Genomic DNA, 22,171 nt, shown 5'->3' on the forward strand with positions numbered 1-22,171 from the left:
GTCTGGACAATACACTGACATTGTTGCAGAAAACCATGTGCTGCACTACAGCTGCATTATTTGTCTACAATGCTCATGTGGGCACATTTCACAAGACATTTAAATCTCCTGTTTGATTTAATAAATTATACATACTTTTAAGATGTACAATGGTCTTTGCATTAATCCATGTCTTTTTGTAAGACAAAACCTGCTTTCAAAGTATTTACACATGTACAATTATCAGGCAGCACTTTACAAAGCATGGCGGGAACAATACAGAAATACAGATGGTGAGCTTTCAAATCAAACCTCTCACCCTCCTGCCTACTTCATTTGAAATATATCTGCTGTCCTGTGATTATAATACATTCTTCCTTCCAACCTTTAGTCAGTTTGAAAGGAAATTGAAAAAACTTGAATGACCACCATTAAATCCACAAAGATTCACCGGTGACTGAAAAGGATTACCGTCCAACATCTCGTGAAAACAGAAAAGCACTGGGTAAGAAGTTGAAAAAAAAAACGTGGTGACGTCTCACTTGAAGATCTACTCAGCAAGAGGGTTAGAAGGGGGAACTGAGCTTGCTCTTCCAACTTTCCGTTCATAGTTAACAAGCCTCTGGCCAACCAGGTATCTGGAGATTGAGAGATCACAATATGTTGTTTTTAGACATTTCACAATTTCAATGATGACATTGATAAGCAGTTGTTCCGTTTCCTACCAAACGTTGAAAGCAATAACACTTATTATAGGTTTAAAACAAATTTGCACTGCATGTTTCAAGAGTCAACATAAAACTGAACACTGGCATAAAACAAGAAACAAAAAAACAAAACAACTTGACAATGTTGACCACGTCACACATTTTCATCCAAACTTCAAAAAATGTAAAAATGGGATGCGTCTGGAATGTCAAAACATTCTTACTTGTCATTTTTTATGTGTTCATAAAGGCGTTTGAACTGTCGGATCTGGAAGGACAGGATACCAATCAGGGAGACCACCATTAGGAGGAATGGGTAGATCCTCCTCTGCATGAGAATCTCCATCTCAGGAGTCACTCCTGCAGAAGAAACACACTTGCATCAAAACATTCAATAAGCCCAAGTAATCTCTAATTTATTGAGATAGTGTGTCTGTCAGCAAAAAAATACATATATATATATAAATGAAAAAATGTATAGAGGATAACCAAACTCAATCTGTGGGCGTTACAAAACAAGGTAAGTGAATTATTTCTTTTTGATTCAGACACTCACCTACTGCGGGCACCACTCCAGCAGCAATCACATAGGGCACACAAAGGGACAGCAGCAGGACTGAGATAACTGGGGCAGCCAGCTTGCGGATGATGAACTGCAGATCGATGTTGCGAATACCATTCGCATAAACCTAGAAGGAATGATCAAGCGTTATCTGGTGATCAAGCTTAGCCCGATCTATAACACGATGAACCTGCTGGAAGCTCAATACTGGAAAAGACTGCATCTTTATTGACATGCATGTTTGTCTTTTTGAAAAAAGATCTAAAGCAAATTGCAAGACACATTAATTTTAGTTATTCAAAAATGCTCTTGCAAAAAATTATTTTATCAAATGTTTAAACAAAATGTAAGCATTTGCGAGTTTTGTAAAATCTACCTGCTCAATAACAGTCTTCAGCCACCACTGAGGACCCATGAGGGTAATGGCAGCAATGATTTTTGCATGGAGAACTCCAAGAGCCCAGTCCTGCAGTTGAGAGAAAAATAAATGATCTAAATGACTAACCCCCCCTCTTCTCTCTCACACACACACACACACACACACACACACACACACACACACACACACACACACACACACACACACACACACACACACACACACACACACACACACACACACACACACACACACACACACACACACACACACACACACACACACACACACACACACACACACACACACACACACACACACACACACACACACACACACACACACACACACACGACTTCCAGATTTGTGTGACACTGTCAATGTCATGAATACCAATGCAGCATTGCAGTTAGGTATTGATCAGATATAGAAACATATCATACCTGCCAGGGGTAAAAGAGGGGAGTTTGATCCAGTGGTACCCTGAGGGGTGCCACAATAACTAATTCAAATAACAGGCCCAGCAGCAGTGGAATGACTCCTGCAACCAGCAGAGCTACGACCAGTGTTTTCAGGATCTACAAAAATATAATAAAGATGAATATACTGGATTATGACTCTGCCCATTGTATTCCAGGTATACTAGAAATAATGTATGGACAAAAGTATTGGGATGCATAATTTAACTATTGAATTAAGATATTTCATTCAGACACAATGGCAACAGATATATATAAATAAACCATTTGATAGTGCAGTCTGCATTTACAAAAATGTATATAAGAAATGCTGGGCTGTTCTGAAGAGCTTGCTGAAACCATGCAGGGCTCTATTATTAAGTGCCTACTCTGCAATTCACCAGTCAGTGTAATTACTTCTCTGCTATATACTATATGTTCCACTGTAAAATGCAAGCGGTATTACTGAAAAATACGAGACCAAGAGCATATCACTCAACGACTGGCAGACCACAGACTGTGTAGTCACTGAGCGGGATTGCCATGCGCTGTATTGCAGAGAGCACAAAACTTGCCAAAAATGTAAATGAGGCTGCTAAAGAACTCCGGCTAAGTGGATATGACCAATTACTCATCTCTTTCTGGCACTTTAATTGAAAGTCAAGATGTGGTGGATGCTAGTGAATGTTACTTTCCTGACTCTAAAGTTTGGTGGAAAAGGAGTAATGCTATGTGACTACTTTTTGGGGGTTCTGCAGCCCCTTCAATCAAAGTAGAGAAAATCCTTCTGAGACAATTTTGAAATTTTAATGTGTCAAACTTTGTGTAAGTAGTCAGAAGAAGGGCTTTCCTGTATTAGTTACTATGCTTCAGTGGCCAATAAGGGCTAAAAAGACTTGGTTAGGTGAGTTTGGTGTTGAAGATCCAGACCTAAACCCCTTCTGAACCTTTGGGATACACCTTTGGGCTATTAAATGTTGTTATTCCGACCCTCTCATTCAACACCAGAGACACTTTTCCCAAATGTTCTTCTGAGCAAAAGGAACCAAAATAATCCAACAGGCAAAATCATGTGAAACTCCCCAAAGAGTCGTCCATCATAGCAGCACATGATGTACAACTCCATACCGATGCCCATCAATTAAGAGTGGGATGTAATAAAAGCAACTGTTCCTTTAACAGCCAGGTGTCCCCGAAGCTTTTTACAAACAATGACTTGATGAGAAAAATTTAGGCTACAAGGCTCTGATAGTAGATATGGGCAGATGCAAATGAAATTTTATTTATGCTTGGAGCTTTGCTTTGAGTATGACAACTGACATTACAACAAGAATTGCCTCAGGCAAAGATAAATCTGTATAATTAGCCACAATTCCAGTTAGCTTCGCAAATGTTTCATGGCAATTAACTTGGGGGCTTTCTGTTACCTACCATGAGTGTCCATTCCTTGACTTTATGCATAATGACAGTACGACCCTGCGGCATCCAAGCCAGCAACACAGTGACTGCTCTGATTGACAGCCAGCACACATACAGGCCACACGCTGCTGTGTACAACTCATGAATTTTGGAATTTCCTGTCCAAAAAGACATCAGCCAGCGCCCGGTGAACACTGCGGGAAACATGTGACAAGACATACATGATGAAATTGCCAACAACCTTACACCGGTCCCATGGGACGATTCAGGTGAGGGTACAATAATTCCAGGCTATACTTCTTCCACATGCTTTGAACACTGCAGCTTAAACAATGATGCAGCTAATTTATGGATTTTTGGGGCCCAACAAGCTTCATAGGGCCAAAACATTTAGCGTCATCACATTGGACCGATGAAATTACCATGAAATTCTGAGGCTGTTTAATTCTGATACTGAAGAAGACAGTGTAATGGTTTTAGTGCGCAGGAGGAATGCAAAAATAGCGTTCAGCTGGAGTAGGACAAACTGGGGATAGAAAATAGATGGATGGATGGATGGATGGATGGATGGATGTTCCCTTGTGTTATTTATCAATAGTCTTTTTCATTAGCCGATTTACAGGCACTGTTCAAAAAAAGCATTTCCAGTATGTTCAATTAATATTTAATTAAAAGTTTACAAAAAATATATATCTGTGCAACATCTTTCTGTCAAAATATCTCATGTTACATTGTGGACACCTGAAGCTTATAGGCAAGTGTGGCTGTACACATATATTTATTTAGTTATTTTTACCCAGTGTGACTTCTATTCAGGTGCACTCAGTAGTCCAGAAATTATGGTAAGTTAATACTAGAGCTAAAGATAGCACAACATCAACAGCACACATACTTATATATATACACACAGAGGAGACAACCTTCAATTATGGTTTGGGCTTGGATCACCAAAAAGGAAAAAGGAGTGCCAACAGTGCTGTAGAATTCCACTTCTTACCTGGCAGGGTAAGGCACACCAAACTGGCCACCAGCAAAGTCATGCACATAAATGCTATCAGCAAAACAATCTAGAGGAAAGAGCACAAACGTTTCAGACTAAGTGCTTCTGTCAAGTGGGATAAACTAATCATGTAAGTCAAGCAACTATGAAAATTATGTTCAATGATAAGAACATAGATTTGAATGAAGACAAGGTGTTCTTTTTGCTTTCACTTTCGTTAATCTACAGAATCAGAAAATACATTATAGATGAAACTGTATCGATTCAGATGAAACGGATTTCCTTGGCAGTGGTGTAATTTTACAGAACTGTAGTAAACCACAAATGGGTGGCTGCATGGTATTCATCTTAAGACAGGGGTTTAAGTGTGAAGAAACCAAAATCTCTATCTTAATCATGAAGAAGAAACAAAACAATATTACAGTATATGGGATGTTCCTGTATATAATGACTTGAAGTCTTGCTGTCCCCCTGCAGCTAGACAAAAAGTCTTGTTAATTTTTTTGGGTAGCTACCATTTTAAGACCCTGACATGGCATGAGTTCAATACTAAAGTTTTTTTTTGTTTTTTTGTTTCTTTTTTAAAAAAAGGGTGGGGGGCTTGAAGGTAAACTGGACAAGAATTCCTGTGGTTTCTTCCATGTCTGTGCATTTACAAAAAAAAATTTCAAGCCATATGTTTAATTATACCCACAAGATATGAGTCACACATGCACAAATGCAAACATGCACACACAGGGATTGAGGGAATGACAGATAAATCTACAGATGTGATGTGCTGTTGCAGACAAAGACGAAGCTAAAACATCGGTAATAGTGTCTCACCCTAAATGGAAAGCGAAGAGGTCGGTGATAAGGCTGAAATCCTACTGGTCCACCTTGTTGCAATATGGCTTGGTGGGCTGCATGTAGTCCCTCGCCAACTGCAGGGGCTGGGTTGTTATTGTTGTTGTGGTGACCAGGTGGAGGATTGTTGTTGTTATTGTTCATGGGCTGGTTTGCATCATTGTCTTCTTGCTCTCCAAGGAGATAGGAGTGAAGATCTCTGGAGACAAAGAGGAGTTACAGATACAGTGGGTGAGAAAATAACTACATCAGTGAAAACTTTTAATCACACCAGATTTTTAAGTGGCTAAAAGTAGGCATTTCAGCTCACAATAAATATCCAGCACTGACTGTCCAGGCCCTGACTAGGCCTTTAAGCCACTGCCGAGTGTGTCCCTGCTCTAATAGAGCTGGCAGCACAACCTGGAGTAATAATAGCTCCAAAGACAGCTCGCTGACTGGGGCATCACTAGGAGAAAAGAAAAGACATAATCAGAAAAAAACAAATCTCTTCTTGGTCAAAGTCAACATTGGACTTTTTTAATTTTGTTATGTTTTGCTTTACATTTTTCTTTTTTTTGTTCCTATTTTAAATTGTATGCACCTAAAAGAAAGTGTTAGATTCAACAGTCAAGTTGGGCACGATAGCTGTGATTTGATTGCAATTCACTAAATGATTCAAATCGCCTAGTTTTTGATGCAACATTGTAAAACCTTTATTTCCTGTGCCTGCACATAGTTTATATTGCACCAAATAATGAAACATAACTATTGACTAAAAGTGAAACAAATACAGCAGATAACAATTCTGATTTATGTAAAGCACTGCACCCTGACAATATCATGTGGGACACGCATCGCAATACCAAAGCAGTAGCAAGTAGACAGTCTTTACTCTCTTGGTTTTTAAGCCTTTTCATTATTTTTTGCTGCTAAAATATAGTTATTGTCCCTTGGTCTCAGTACAGGGTATTAATTATATTTTTTGTACATCTCCAAATAAGTTGTTTTTTGCAATTGACCTGTTCAATAGACATAGGGTAGATGCATGAATGTGTGTGAAAAGGGGTTCAAATGCTGTCACTTTAGTCCTGCCTTTTTTCAAAGCAATGATGTTCAATGTTCAGTTTCATTCCTTTCCTTACAACAGCCATCTGCTGCTCGACTGAGATGGCTCATGCTCTATACTGATTGAGATTTTAAAGTGAAGAAAGTCACGTCTGTTCAGTAGGCTACGCACTCTGCAAAAATGGTTTTTCAATTATGTCTCCTTTGACGCATTCACAGCAGCCAAGGATATGACTGAGCTCTTTCCCCTCAGCTCAACATGCCTATTCATGGAAGGCAGATGGCTCAAGCATGAAAATGTCTGCGCCCCACATATATCAACTCATAGAATTGAAGGCAATATAATTTTGAGGCACAAAGAGAAGGCAAAATTGCTTAGTGTGGCAGCTGTACATTGAAACAGAGCTTTGGCCCCTTGAACCATGCTCTTTGGGTGCTATAGTGGGAAAAACAAGGAGAAGGCCCTCCTCTTGCCTCTGGAGGCAATCTTATGAAGTGGCTGGTAAACCACTTCCCTACCATTTTAACTGTCAATCCAGCAGATGTGTGGCCACGTCCTGGGCAGAGCAGTGAAGCTATTGCACCATTGGCATTGACTAACAAGAAATTGAGTGTTGTTTCCTTGTGATATTACTTGCAAGAATCACCTACGTTATCTAACAACCATGGGCAGCCAGGAATGAATGAATGGACGTAGGTTGTCAAAATTAGCATTTTTTTAAAGTATATTCATGTCCTGTTTACCTGTAAAGCATGACATTATAAGGTAGGAAGGTGGGCAGCAATAGCTTGATCAGCCTGATGGGCAGCCACAACATGAGCAACACAATTGAGCCAAAGACCACCACAGAGAGAATGAAGCGCCGTAGGTGTCTATAGATAGGGAGGTGAATCATCTCCTGCACTGGGTTAAAATCTGGGTCATTGAGGTTTCTCAGAAACCACAGCACTCCTGGTCTCAATACCTAAACAACAAGAAAATGGCTTGGTTATATCCAGTAACTTTAATTTTTTCATCCACAAAAACAAATTTCTGAAAAAAACAACTCACCTCTCTCAATAAGAGGATGAAAGAGGCAAAGTAGAAGACATAGACCATTCCAACCAGCCAGTGCAAAAACATGGTGGTGCCAGGTGCTGATTTAAAACTCAACTCTCTGTCTTTTAGTGAGGCATCAAACATTTCCTGAAGGTTTGGGAGAACAGATGTTAAAAATGATGACGTTTAGACTGATGTGGACAAACATAAGTCTGTGCCAGGACCTTTTTTACACAATGTCAGACATGGGACTGGACAAATGACAAGGTAAATGCCAGAACAGTTTCATAGAAAGACTGGTAAATGCTAAAAGCTGGCTTTGTGACACTAGAAAGGAAGTAGAATGAATGCAGGTGGCTAATTTGCTGTTCATGAGTTTGCATATCATGTTGCCAAAATTTGAAGGCAATGGCAGCACTAAAGAAGAGGGCTGGAGTTGGAAAGATTACAGACTTAGACACCAAGCATCTTATTATTATCCTGCTGGATGAGCGCCTCGTGGCTGTGGCACCGGTCTTTTTGTTGGAAAAACATAGAACTACCGCAACAGGAAGTTAGAATGTTATGTTGGTATTACACCCATGAATACAGGGTATAGAAAATGAATTTCAATGTATTTATAGCACAGGTGAAAAATAAGTACGACTCACTTTGTGAAATGTTCAGTGTATGTCTGAAAGATTAGATATATTTTCTTTTCCTTTTCAACATTTTACATCACTGTCTTAGCAATTAATTAAAACAAACGACTTAAAATACAAAAATATTTTAATTGTAATATCATAATGAGACGTGCAGTACAAATAATGAAAGGCACAGTATAATGAAAATGATTGTGAATGGATAAAATAGTAAGTTAAGAGTAGATGCAGGCTGGAGTACTCAAAGACAGCTGCATCAACTTGTCCTGCTTTTATTTCCAACTGGCATTTTGGCTTACAAAAGTGGTGTTTATCATCTTTAAATAGAGAGGCCAGTTTAAATATCTGGCATATTCTGTTGAGCTTCAAAAACATACTAACATTGTCATCATTCATCTATCCATTTAATTTGTCAAACAAACTGACAAACAGTAAAAGGCGGCCTATAATAAAGTGTGAATTGGGTAACATAAATTAATTTAATGAATAGTTATAAATAACAAATTGTAAATTACATGGTATGTCCTCCATGGTTCCCTCCAGCTGTAAGCTAGGTGCATCACTTCAAATGCAGGTAAGATCTTCAGACTGGTGGAAAATAGCAGCTCACTTCAACACAGAGGCTATCTACACCTCCCACCAGTTACAATTTCTCTGTTTTGAGAAGCATCAGGGACAAATCCATCTGTATGCTGGAAAGCCTTGGTTAAAGCTACATCAATGGCTGACTGATGGACATCTCAAGGGAAGAGGGACCACCGCTTATACTATAGCAAATTGTTTGAAGATAGAAAGTATTTATAGAAGATAGCAGTCTCTGTTACAAAAGGAATTCACTGGAGTTGATTACTATGTGGGATTATGTCTGATGATAGTATCTGGCAATCTGTATCATTGCCACTTGAGCTAAAGATGAAAGATTTTAAAATGCCCTCTTCTCAATGTTGTCCCAATCCAAAACACTGTAACCGAGTACAATAAAATAAAGTTTAATGGTGCAGATGCTTAACATGATGTCATATTCGAAGACAAGAAGCTATTCCCGAAGTGATAGAGGCGTAATAAAAACAAGAGACAAGAGTGAAGGAGACTCTTACTAGGGAGCAGATGTCAAGCCACCAGCCACAGATCAATGGAAAAACCCCAATCTCCACGACAACCAGCAAAGAGACCTGTAATTGAGGCAGAGCCAGATTCAGTAGAAGGTCACAGGTGTTTGAAAGTTTATTAAAAATTGTGGACATATACCAGATGCCGAAATTCCAGTATTCCAATACACTGACACTTACTGTCATAAACCGTATTTTTGGGAGTTGTCACAAAAAATATTTTGCTTTTATTAAGACAGTGAACAGGTAACTCAGGTCTGTCATTTGACTAAACACCTTGCATAGTTTTTGATAGGAAATCCCATTAATACTTCATTGTACAACTGAGCTTGCATGAACAACAAGACACATAAATGCACTTTGAGAAGTTACCTTGACCACAATATAACAGACTCCTAAGAGGCGCCGGGAGCGTTGGAACCTTACTAGGGCCGCCAATCCCTTAAACAGTCATTAAGGATAAACAAGTGTAACTTGAACACACCTAATACACAAATCATTTGCATGCAAGTTCTTCATTTACAAAAGGTAGCTAATTCTTCTGAATACAGAAATGCACAAGGAGATTTATGTTGCCTGAAAGGATACATGACAGAGTATGAGGGTCATGGCCAACAGTATATAGCCCACAATTGTTGTAATCAAACCCTCAAAGTGGGAAGCTTGGACCTGAAAATAGTATTTAGAAATGGTAGAAAAATTAAAGAACATAACTCATAGGACAGAGAGTATTCAAGGTTGAGCCCAAAAAGAAGGTCTTACGTATTCTTCAAAGCCAAGACCCACGACAGAGAAATGTCCAATGTGGTAGGGGCAAAATGCTGAATGAGAGTAGAAAAAAAATAAATACAAACACTTTCCTTACTTAACATCATCTTGAAATGACAATGGACATGTTGACAGCACTTACCAAAAACCAGAATGAAGAGTGTGTTTAGAGACACTACCCAAAACACATGCTCCTACAAGAGAAACACACTAGCTGTCAACTTACATTTTTTAAGAGGAAAGCACATCTAATTAAAACAAATAACAGGAAAAAAAATCATTAAAGCTTCACTTTAATCTATCATCTGTAATTGCGAGTAATATTTGTGATAGCTATGACTGTTGACCTTTTAAAAAAACAGAGGTAGTACATTCTCCTCCCCTGCCATGTTACATCAGACTTGGGGATAAATCAGCCCTTTTGGGAGAAGCTGTTGATAAATTCTTTTTGGTTCTACTTATTTCAACTGATGAACAGAATAACCTCATTCATGTTCTCCCCTGTAGTGATAAGGGTTTGGGTATTTGCTTTTTCCCCCAAAAACAATGCATAAGCAACATTTTTGAATGGTCCTGCATTCATCATGGTGAAGCTTAGTGACTATCATGGTGATCGCAACAATGTAGAATACCACAGACCTTATGTGACTGTATATTGGATCCAGAGAGGGAAAAAAATACTACAGGGAGGTAATAGTAATGAAAAAATGGGAGGGCTTCTGTCAATCTAACATTACTGGTTTTCGCTGACCAAGAAAACTTAAGAGAAACATTCATTTTCTCCTCACTCTGGAAATCTATATAGGTTGACGTTTTTGCCGCCGCACTGATCAAAAATCCATGAAGAACTACAATAAGCAAACCCGATTAAAAGGGATAACTATCTGTCACCAACCCCTTCTACAATTAAAAAAAAAAAAAAAAAAGATTAGCTGGTGAGGAATTGAGAAGCACATGCTATAGCATTGCCTGTTTCAGAGACATAGCTGCAGGAAGAAAAAAGTCCTTTGCAATAATGGGCAAATAGAAATAAACTCAAGTAGACACAAAAGAGACAAGAGGCTTGCTTAATGCTTTTCTGAAGAAGTTTCTACAGCCCAGACTTTAGAGATATGAGGCAAAACTTTCCTATTACAAAAAAAAAGATATTGAAACTTACAATCACTACCTTATAAACCTGATACATACATGTAATGTAATCCTTTCAAGCTTTTTTTTTTTTTTATCATCTCAAAAACAACTACTATCTATTTCCTTGATGGGGTTGGAGGAAACTGGCCCAATGGCTTGGTAATTTACAGTAAAGCCTTCTAAAGTCCGGCATGTAAATTCCTCATACCTGTATTATCCTTGAAGCATTTGTAATATAAATCTATGCAATATGGGTCATGTCCTGCAAAACACAAAACTTAAACTAGGATAAAATTACTTACCAGAAATACAAGCGAACCATCAAGACCAAGCATCTGGATGGGAAATAAGAGTTTTGTGTTACAAAGGAGGTTTAAAGTGAAAATTTGGAAATACACTTAAGAGTATTTTGCCAAATGTGTCCTTCAGAGTGAGAGATGAGCAATCTTGTGCAATTACCCTTTCCCACGTGAGTTCCTCTGCTGCTCTGTCCCATTCTAAGGCATTCCAATTCATGTCGTCTGCAAAGAAAGGTTTCACATTGAGATGCAAATGAAACCAATTCCATTGTTAAATCATTTGTATTTGCTTGCTGTCTCAAGTCTACCAGGATTTGAGCGCATCATAGATGTTTGAAAGAATGACAGCATCAGAGCAGAAATATAGCTGTGATTATTAATTGCCATAACAATCTGGCAACTCTGAAAAGCAAAGAAGACTTTTTATAATGGTTTGAATGTATTTTACTTTGACACCCTATAGTGGCTATCATCCACGCTGTGATCAAAACCCACTGATCCACGATGCGGTAAGCACTGTAGCTGATGCTCCCTGGGAATGATCCAGGACAATTCTATTATACCTAATTTACATAAATAAACAAACTAGTAGCTCTAAATAAAACTGACCTTGAGCTCCGTTGTTGGGGTCTGCATCTTCAGCAGCGGCTCCCTCCTCTTCTTCAATATCTGGGTCATCACCTTGATCTGGGGGGACATCAGGCTCCACCTCATTCTGGGCTGGTGGATCAGCAGGGGCTGGATGGGCTGCTCGGGGCTCATCAGCTGCTCCCACTCCTGCTGCGTGAGCCTGGTATCAAAAAAAAAGGGCAGAATGACTTGCTTTGCCAAAGAAAGATTTACATGATGAAGGAACACTTGATTAAATATAAACCTTGATTCAACTGTTGCCTGTAGAAATATGGAAAATATAAAACTTTCTGTGAGGAATCTAATTCTTTAAATACTTAGCAATTGGAGCTGTATGCCTCATTATAAAACACATATAAAGAATATAAAACACATAGAAAGTATAAAACACATGGAAATGTATTGGAAAAATAACAGAATATCATTAAATTTCCTTACTGTGCAGTAACTGGAAAAACTCACCTCATGGGCTTGTCCTGCTGCATTGGGTGGTGGTGGTTGATGCTGCTCCAACCACTGGGGGGCACCACCATGAACTATCTGCTCTCTTAGCCACACCAGGCTTATAAATGCACACAAAGTGCAGGTGACAACAAAGCAGCCCTGCAGACAATCTGCCAGAAGGTTATCTCTGTAGGACAGAAAGAAAGAAAGAAAGAAATATGAAACATTGCCAAAACAAACATATCCTGTTAAAAATTAACATTAGAAGAATATAATTAAATAAGAATAAATATCTGACTGACCATCACATTTCAGATAATAAAAGAAATGTTATGCAATGTTTTCACTTGTTTTAGAGTAGATAGGAAATGTTTTCACCACTCACGTAGAAAGCATGTCCAGTGGAAGTGTCAAAAGTGAGCTCACAGAGCCAGTAAAAAGACACTTGTAAATGCGACCTAAGACAGACGAAGAGTGGAATACAGTGACATTATTGTATAACAATTGTGTAATTTTTTAAACTGCTTTAAAAAAAAAAAAAAATCACAACCTGAAAACAACTGTAACACATTGCTTACATTCTGAGCTTATACATTTTACAGGTCTAAGATCAACCTACAGCTCACTGCCTGTTATGTAATAGAATCAAGCAGTAATTCATTGAATCATGTTACATCATAACATGAGTAAAAACTAAGGCATGCCTATTTACTCACTTTACGTATACAAATGAGTAACTAACCAAAGAATGCTTTAATCCGGTAAGAAGTAGTTGCTTCTAATTATCTTGACTACACATTATGCAATATTAAGCACTTACAAGCAGTGAGAGGAACAACACCAAGCCAGGCAAAGGCTACCAGTGTATAATGGAACCAGTAGCGGATGGCTGTCCCCACACTAGTCAGCAAGCCAGCACAAATGTCCTGAATAGGCAGGCGTGAGGGCATGTCTGGGGAGTAGACTGAAAAGTAAAGGGGGGAGAAAATGTATGAAATTGGTTAAAATATATACAACTATATCTTTTCATAATTCATATTCACAACTGTATTGACAAATGATTGATTAACTTTCTAATTTAAAAGCAATCGTCCTTTCCCATTTGGAAGACTACATAAGGAGTTTTATTCACTTGGGTAGATGGTCCATCTCAACTTTATGTACTTACTTGGGGTGAATGCAAATCTGTGCTTGCATAATTCACAGTACTCCTTCCTGCTGTGCTTTAGCCACTGGACCAAACTAAAGAGTGATTAAGAAGAATTCAGAGAGTCACTGGGCTGCAACTCAGATGAAACGTTTTTTGTTTCCAATCACAAAATGTCCAAACAGAAACAAAGACATACAAGAAAGAATTATAGTCATTAAATAAATACATCACTTTAAAAATATTGGCTTGTGTGGTTGATTGCACTTGAAAACACAGAAGTGGTTTGGTCATGATCAACAGGAATTTTTCCAGGGTCCATCTTTGGACTTTTTTTTCTCTCTCCAAAGAGTGAAGGTGAAAGTATGTGCACTTATTAGCCACAGTAAAACACTTACTTTATAGCTAACTACTAAAGCTTGTAATGCACTTCTTAAATAAGATAGTCACCTCTACTCCTGACTGAGCATGCCCATATATTCTAAACAAAATAGGTTGTTATACTCAAGTTGCAGAGTTGACTGCAATGCACATACTTGTGTAAACACACTGAGGTGCAGCAACTGTACAGAACACTCTTGGATAGGCCACCTGACCTTGTGTTACCACTGACATTGACACACAGGACACATGAGAACAAGGTTGGTGTTGTTTTCACAATGTCAATTCTATACCTCAGGCGAGAATTGTGGAATTCTATACATCAGGAGTATAGGATGAACTTGTTGTTTATATGCTCATTACACTGCTATTGTATTTGGTATTGGGTGACCACTGATGTAACAATCATAAAAATACTTAAAACCAAACACCAAATTCTCCAAAGTACACAATTACTTGTAGGCTCAAGGTTTCATACAATAAATAGATAATTTTAGGATGACTATGATGATTTGCTTTTTTCAGTTTCATTTGGGATATTCTACTACAACAGAAGATTCTTTTAGGAGTGGGTGGTGGGAGATTGCTTTGTTAGCCACAGTATATCCTCTGGTCATTTTTGGATATGTAGTAAATAATGCAAGACGTTAACCAACCTGGATAAGGGAGGGTAAAATTAATATACAACTCATATGACTAGTTTAGTGAGTGACATATGGACATGACAAGGTCTCAGTAAGACCAAATAAATGTGTAACATGATAACATGATTCAAAAATGTGACTGAAGAACTAACTGCAATGTTTTGTGAGGCTGCTTATGACATTTTGCAAGTCACAGGTCTGGCTGTCCTGCTGACTAACATAGTACTCACTGGTCTGCATTTTAAAACTTAAAATTTAATACTTTAAGTTGCATTGTCATTTTGTTTACAAAGTGGGAAATAAGAATCTGTATAAGAGTTAGATGGAGAAGGTTGATTCGCTGTGGTGACCCCTTGAGGGAAAATCCGAAAGAAGAAGAAGAAGAAGAAGGAGATGAAGATTAAAAAATGGCATGTGTTCCAGATTTGGCATATGTAAGAAGGTATAAATTGGAACTTTAGAATTTGATATATTTTCAAGCTTCATTAAATATATTGTGAGTTTATCAAAATGTAAGTAGGTAGGTTTGGCAACTGAAAACCATGGATGACTTTAAAACTGAAGTCAGGGCCATAGATTGAAAGAAATGTACAATTTGCTTGGAGCACAATGTTTCAAATTACAGGAACAGTGAATGACTGGTTTCCAGAGGAGGGATGGTCTCTACTCACCATTCTTGGTGGATAAATTTGATACTGCCAGTGCAGACACAGGGATGATAGAGGGGTTTATCTGGGGTCCCCTCGGACCGGCATACACGACAAATATCCGCTGATGGTGAAACAAACAAACGAACACACACACACACACACACACACACACACACACACACACACACACACACACACACACATTAAAGTGACTGATGCTTATAATAAGGGACAAGCAATTCATAGATACCAGGAAGGAAGGCAGGACAATGTGTACTGGAAGTATTTACACAAGAAGAATTACCCAGCTTCAAAAAACTGACATGTCATCTTAAATTACAGCCAGGACCCTACGGATGTATGGCTGTTACATGACCGCCGCTTATCTCCCATTCTATGGCCATGCTCTTCACAACTGATGACATCACCAGTAACTTCTGGTACTTTCGATGCTGTTTTACTTTACAATGTATAAAGAAGCTTCGCTGCAGTATTAAATATTATACTTCAAAACAAACAAAAAATCTGCAATCGTCATGAAGAACATCAGATAGGACTGAAGAATTGTTTAGAGTTTATGATTTAGGTAACTACGAGCAGGCCAGCTTGGAGCTCTGGGGCTCGACGTAACAACGTCTACGTTAAGATAGAGATCGAGCACAAGAAATTAATCTGTTTACCTTCTTCGGCTGTGTCCATGTTGTTCGCTAGGCACCAGACACCGTTTCTTGAAGGTGTAGCTTGTACAGTGAACCCATCCACGACACAGACTGAAGATTTAGCTAGCTAGGTTAAGCTAGCAAGAGGTGTATATCGTACACATATGAGTCGGATGCATTGACAGTCATAAAATGGTTTCCCCACGGACAGAATATCAGCGCTTACTTAGGTGTTTTCCTTTCACATCCAGCTAGAGTTCACCACAAGGGCTTTATCGAGATATATTTTGTTTACTGACAGACAGTAAACGGGAGAGTGATAACATCCTCCGTGTTGCTGTATTGACAGATTGAACGCTTGAGACGATGGTTAGCTCAGCTCGCTCGGGCATGCGCTAACGTCATTGCTAGCTACTGTCACAACGGTCGCAATGATTTCTTCTTCAATGATTCCTTCCTCTGTCGGCGGACCGTGAGTCTATACTAAAATTCGCATATCGCCACCTACTGTACCGGAGAGGAAATTCATCATTCATTTTAAGAAGAAATACCTTTATTGTCACAGTCAGTTGTACATACGGCACATCTTGACCATTGTATTTAACCCACCATGGATGAACCATAAGCAGAAAGCAGCTCAGGAGCAGTGCTAGTGGAGCAGTTAGGGGTTTAGTGTCTTGCTAAACAACACTCTATGGGCTCGGAGAAGCTGGGAATCAAATCAGTGATCAAATCAGGAGTGCTCAGTTTCATGATCAACAACTAAACCCCCTGAGCCACGTCGAAAACAATCAAGGAGAAAAACTTAAAATATAGCAAAGAATGTCTTTTAGAATTCTGAATATGGGGTGCATACAGAAATACTTAGTTTTCATATAAAATCTGTGAAAGATAGATAATATCACTTTTAGATAACTGTCTGCATTGACTGAATGATGGTACAACTGCACCATCTTACATCATCTAGTGACACGTATTTACGTGAAGGGTGTAATGGAGTAGAGAATGGCTTCGAGCACCTGCAAGTAAAGGCTTAGTGAGTGTGAGTAAGGCTCGATTCCCCATCTTAGCCAATTTGTGATAATGTGTCTGACTTCCTCAATTGCAAAAAACATGCAAGATCCCTCAGCTTTTTGACATCAAGGGTGCAGGCTTGGATTCAACAAATTTCACAAGGCAAAATGAAAACAAATGCTTTAAATCATTTTTGTTAAATGCATGTACCTTTTTTTTCCTCCTAATACTAGCAACAAATATAAAATACTATTTTACACGGTGAACCTCAGGGTAAACAAAGATCCAACAGAACTTAGAAACCTGCTGTTTCCAAAAGCTGAAGTGACATGACACCGCAGTCCTTTTCAGAAATTTCCAGAACAGATTTCTATTTCTATTTCTATTTCTATTTCTATTTCTATTTCTATTTCTATTTCTATTTCTATTTCTTTCCATTATATTAGTACATTCTCCGGGACACCTTTATTCTTATCATTTCATGTTTGTTACCTTCATCTACTGTTTCTTTCTTTAACCATTTCCAGCAGAAGGTATTTCTTTGATTTGTTTTGACATTCTATTGTATATGTTGTGAATAGTCTGTATGAATGTATCTATTTCCTCAGTTCTTATTATTTACACACTTTTCTATACTCCAATCCTGCTGTGACGATTGAATTTCCCCATCAAGGGATCAAAAAATCTTATCTTATCTTATCTTATCTTATCTTATCTTATCTTATCTTATCTTATCTTATCTTATCTTATCACATTATCAGGACTGAATAAGACACATTTCAACCAAACTTTAGTCCTGTAATGATAATAACATATATGACCACATTTCAACTTTTTAACCCAGTTAATCCTGACTTTGCAGGCTTTGAACACTTTGGCATTGATAATGGAATATATAGATTTTGCTTGATTAAGGATATCAAACCCACACTTGATAGAATTGAGCAGATCTCCCCTGATGTCCCAAATTCATCATGGGTGATTTCAATCACTACTCACTGGTCAAAGCTCTCAAAGGATTCTAGCAGTATATCAATTGTAAAATCCGCCTGAGGAATACATTTGACAAATGTTTTGGATCGGTCACTGATGCCTACAAAGTTGCCCCCACCTCCCCAGACCACCACTTCATCCTACTTGCTCCTGCCTACGCACTGTTGGTAAGAATAGCAGGTAGAGTTTTAAGATCATGAAGCAGTGGATGCCAGACAGCATTCATAGACTTCAGGCATCCTTTGAATCCATGTGTTGGGATAATCTTAAATCCGCATCCAGGGATATCGGTAAGCATGCTGAGACTGTTTCATCCTACATCTCCTCCACGTTGACAACGTCATACCCAAAAAAAAAAGTCACCATGTTTGCTAACAACAAACCCTGGTGACTAAAGAGATAAAGAATGTTCTTAAAAAGAAAAAAGTAATCTTCTTCACCAGCTCTTATGCTGAGAAGAAGGAGGTAAATAAGGTGGTCAAACAAGCCATAAGAACTGCCAAGCTGAGCGATAAGAACAAGGTGGAGCAAACCTTTGCACAATGGGTCCAATACACCACTTGGCAGGGGATCAGAACAATGGCTTCGGTGAACCCTGCCTCCCCGCCCTGGTCTTTGACTCTGAAGAGGTGATGGGAGCCCTTAGTAAAACTAGGGTCTCCACAGCGCCTTGTCCAGACGGGATATTTGGACGTACCCTCAAGCATTGTGCTGAGCTGCTGGGGGTAGTTTTTCATCTCCTTTTCAATAACTCTCTGTCCTGCAACACAGTGCTCCAGGTGTAGAAACACTCAACAGTTATTCCCATCCCCCAAAAGGGGACCCCTCAGGCCCTGAACAACCACAGCGCAGTGGCTCCCACCTCACTGGTGACGGAGACTTTGAGGAGAATTATAAAAACTCACATCACCGGAGTAACTGCACCCCTGGTTGATCCTCTCCAATTTGCCTATAAGGCTGGCAGAGGAGTGGATGATGTCAAGATCTTCCTCACTGACTCCATAAACAGACACCTGGAAACCCCTCCACAACACAGCCAGGCTCCTTTTTGCTGAGTTCTCCTCAACTTTTAACACCCTGCAACTGTACATACTGGCGGAGAAGCTAATGACTTGTTTCCACCTCAACTGCCGGCTCATCCAGTGGATCATCAGTTTTCTCACCAACAGATCCCAGAGGGTATTGGCGGACAATGTCCTCTCCAATGCTCTTTTCACCTCCATCGGCTCACCTCAAGGCTGCATCCTGTCTCCCCTGCTCTTCCTCTTCACACTGACAGCTGCAGGTCCACCCAACAGGACTGCCACCTGGTGAAGTTTGCCAATGACACTGTCCTCCTGTCCCTACTGTCTTGTCTTTCACTCCACCATGGTTTAGCCCTCCAGGACTTTGTGCTCTAGTGCGAAGCCTCCTGCTTGAAACTGAACTGAACGTGAGCAAGGCTAAGTTCATGGTCATCACATTCTCCAGTTGACAGAGGCAACTGGCAGAGGAAATCGCCACCACCATACAAGGGGAGCCAGCAGAAACAGTGAAGGAGTACAGATACCTGGACCCTGTCTTTGTCAACCTCCTGAAGTTCTTCTCTAACACTGAGGAGATCATCAGGAAATGTCAACAGCGGCAGTACTTGCTCAGGACACAGGGGTCATTTGAGATTAGCAGCCCAATCCTAACCACATTCTATTAAATACTCAATTGAGAACATAATGACCTTCTCCTTCACCTGCTGATTCCACTCCATTACCCAACATGACAGGAATCCCTGGAGTGCACTCCCTTGGTCTGCTCCAAAATAATTGGTCAACCCCTCAGACCTTTCTTCCGCTTCTGATTCTAATTCAGATACGTTTCTCTTAATGGGTAGATTTGGAAATAAATTTTTGCGGCAATTTCCGTCATCAGCGGCGCCGTGGCTTAGTTGGTTAAAGCGCCTGTCTAGTAAACAGGAGATCCTGGGTTCGAATCCCAGCGGTGCCTTTTGACTGAGGCACTCCGGTGATGCATGCAACTCATGCTATGAAATTAACTCATCGGAACTGCGAGCATTTATTAACCAAACACTCGGACGACAACAACGCACATTGATCAACGTTCGGTTTTACGTGAACTACCTCTGTGCTTACATTTAGTCGATTTTCATGAATTCGATTTTTTTATTTTTTTTATTTCTTGTAACAATACTTATTCACTTTGAATTTTGAATTCATATTGGTTCAAAAGCGCACAAGTCACAGTTTAAAGCCCTGAGTTGAGATTTTATTTAATAACATAAATACAAATAGATTAACTGTGAAATGCATACCAACAATTAGGCTATTCAAATATGCATTTAAATACTAAACGTAATTTTTAGGTGTCAGTGTTTTTTCTTTAAGATGTGTTTTAAAATTCGACTTTTTGCTCTTAGGTAGAGGAAGGCTGTTTCAAGCTCTGCAGAAATATTCACCAAAAGTATATGTTTTATTTGAGCAATGTGAAAACACACAATCATACAGCTTTTATTTTGAAGGCCGGGTCAGGATGTCTAGTTACGTCGATTAAAAGAAAAGCAGATGTGAATCTTTAACCATACATCATAAAGTGCAGAAGAAGTTGTTTGAAAAAACAAGGTACGCTTTTTATTTAAACAAATTGCTCTCCTTTTGTACATGTAGTGTTTTTTTTATTGTTTTAGATAAACAGCATTGCACCTTGTATTGCGAAATTGCTTATATAATGATGATCAGGCGGCTGTTTGACATCCAGGAAGGAGAATCTGTGCTCACTATTCCCGTGTCTCAGGATCCAGATGGCGAAAGAAGCCAAACCTTGTCCCTGTGATCTTAGAGACCGGATGGAGTACAGGGGCCCCGGCTGCGAGGTCCAGATGGAGCACACCAAAGCTTACGTGGTGAATCCAGCCATGGCCACAGACCTGGTAGTCATAGTCATCCATGACATATTTGGATGGCTGATATGTTGGCAGCTAGTGAATATATGTGAGATAACTACAGTATTTACCATATGTATGCACCAACTTTCTCAACTTGCACAACTGAACATATTTGGTTGTCATGCAGACAAGTTTAATTTAAATATCAGAACCTGTAGTTTTCAACTTTTGTTGACAGTTCTAAGTTTTGGCAGAGATCTTAGCCCATTTTGCTGTAATCAGTGCAGTTTGTCCATATTTCTATGATGGAAAAGAGCCATGGAATTCATCACAAGACTAGTGGACAAAACATATTGGAGTGGTGGGATTCTGTTGGGGAGGGTTGGCTACACATTACCTGACCTTACAATATCCAGAGGTCAAAGCTGGCGTGGCAGTCTATGATATGTCATTGATGCATTTGTTTTCAGCTCAGCAAACAAGTCTTAAAAGTTCCAAGTCTTACCCCTTATTACAGCATCGGCATATGGACACAGATGCGCAACACTGCATATCTAATAGTGTACATCCTAAATTTCATCATTGTTGACATACTGAGTGAACATTGTGACATTATGCAGGAATCATCCATGACAAAGATGACAGGTTCCATCTGAAAAGTCCCACACTGTTGATCTTTGCAGAGAAAGACCACATTCTCTTTGGAGGAGGTCTGTATTTATTCATAGGGTGCTTCAACACATTGGCATCCTGGCAACAATTTTTTTAATTTTTTAATTGGGATTTTCTTTCATGGCAACCCATGCTAACAGTGTTTTGCCCTCCAGGTGAGTGTACTTAAAACAAAGGTGAAGGTGAAATGTACTGTGGATTTCCAGGTGAAAAGCTTTCCTGGTCAAACTCAGGGGTTGTTCACTGCAAGGAGGACATTAACCCTGCAGACAAATTGCAAATTCTGGAGGCCAGAGCAGATATACTGAACTGGGTACATAAATACATGTAATAGAAAACAATCTCATGTTTCATAAGCACAGAAGGAAATGTCAACAAAGGCCATCAAAAACACATAGTAGTACAATTTAGTGTTTTAGCTACTCATGTCTGGGTTTTATATTGTCTTTCTTTTTAGTTCAACTTGTTGGCTGAACCTTCGGATATTATTTTAATACTGACAAACAAAAAATTAAGTTCTGGAGATGAATCTTTTACACAGTAGAAATTTCACGGTGATCTTAATACATCAAGCCTATCAAGACAAACTCTGAAATTTGTATGCTCAATCGCATATGTAATGATCAAACATTTAATACACAAAACATGTCTTCTGACACTGGTGAAAAAGAATAAAAC

The 22,171-nt window shown here is 39.1% G+C and overlaps 2 protein-coding genes and 1 non-coding gene across 3 annotated transcripts; 2 read left to right on the plus strand and 1 right to left on the minus strand.

Annotated features, from left to right (window-relative positions):
- Positions 1–98: 98 nt before the first annotated feature.
- Positions 99–16,295, minus strand: LOC147231974 (E3 ubiquitin-protein ligase MARCHF6-like). The gene is made up of 26 exons (XM_086151210.1): positions 16,166–16,295; positions 15,961–16,076; positions 15,302–15,401; positions 13,627–13,700; positions 13,279–13,422; positions 12,844–12,916; positions 12,477–12,645; positions 11,994–12,174; positions 11,545–11,606; positions 11,388–11,420; positions 10,097–10,148; positions 9,949–10,007; positions 9,775–9,855; positions 9,559–9,627; positions 9,175–9,249; positions 7,449–7,583; positions 7,142–7,362; positions 5,661–5,798; positions 5,330–5,549; positions 4,502–4,571; positions 3,517–3,698; positions 2,071–2,205; positions 1,625–1,714; positions 1,243–1,375; positions 911–1,046; positions 99–617 (listed from the first exon to the last, which is right to left on the minus strand). The coding sequence occupies exons 2-26, from the start codon at positions 15,977–15,979 to the stop codon at positions 530–532; spliced, it is 2,739 nt and encodes a 912-aa protein (XP_086007336.1). The 5' UTR covers positions 15,980–16,076; positions 16,166–16,295; the 3' UTR covers positions 99–529.
- Positions 16,296–19,852: 3,557 nt separating this feature from the next.
- Positions 19,853–19,926, plus strand: trnat-agu (transfer RNA threonine (anticodon AGU)). Its single transcript has one exon. It is a non-coding gene; the product is annotated as a tRNA-Thr (tRNA).
- A 619-nt stretch (positions 19,927–20,545) lies between these two features.
- On the plus strand, positions 20,546–21,824 carry cmbl (carboxymethylenebutenolidase homolog (Pseudomonas)). The gene is given in 7 exon segments (XM_086151213.1): positions 20,546–20,558; positions 20,731–20,897; positions 20,900–20,927; positions 21,104–21,263; positions 21,441–21,529; positions 21,645–21,727; positions 21,730–21,824. Coding segments are annotated over 6 exon segments (615 nt in total). The 5' UTR covers positions 20,546–20,558; positions 20,731–20,737.
- The last annotated feature ends 347 nt before the right edge of the window (positions 21,825–22,171 follow it).

Source organism: Fistularia commersonii, chromosome 8, assembly GCF_037954325.1.
Source record: "Fistularia commersonii isolate RoL2024-O1a breed Wild chromosome 8, RoL_Fcom_v1.0, whole genome shotgun sequence".
In the NCBI taxonomy this organism is placed as follows: domain Eukaryota; kingdom Metazoa; phylum Chordata; class Actinopteri; order Syngnathiformes; family Fistulariidae; genus Fistularia; species Fistularia commersonii.

Bases quoted from the DNA above. Each gene is read 5' to 3' on its own strand.
- LOC147231974 (XM_086151210.1), bottom strand. The intron at 9,628-9,774 runs GTATCCTTTCAG...TGACTGTTTAAG, and splicing joins TGACCCTCATACTCTGTCAT to GGATTGGCGGCCCTAGTAAG. The intron at 5,799-7,141 runs GTAAACAGGACA...CTTTTCTCCTAG, and splicing joins TATAATGTCATGCTTTACAG to TGATGCCCCAGTCAGCGAGC.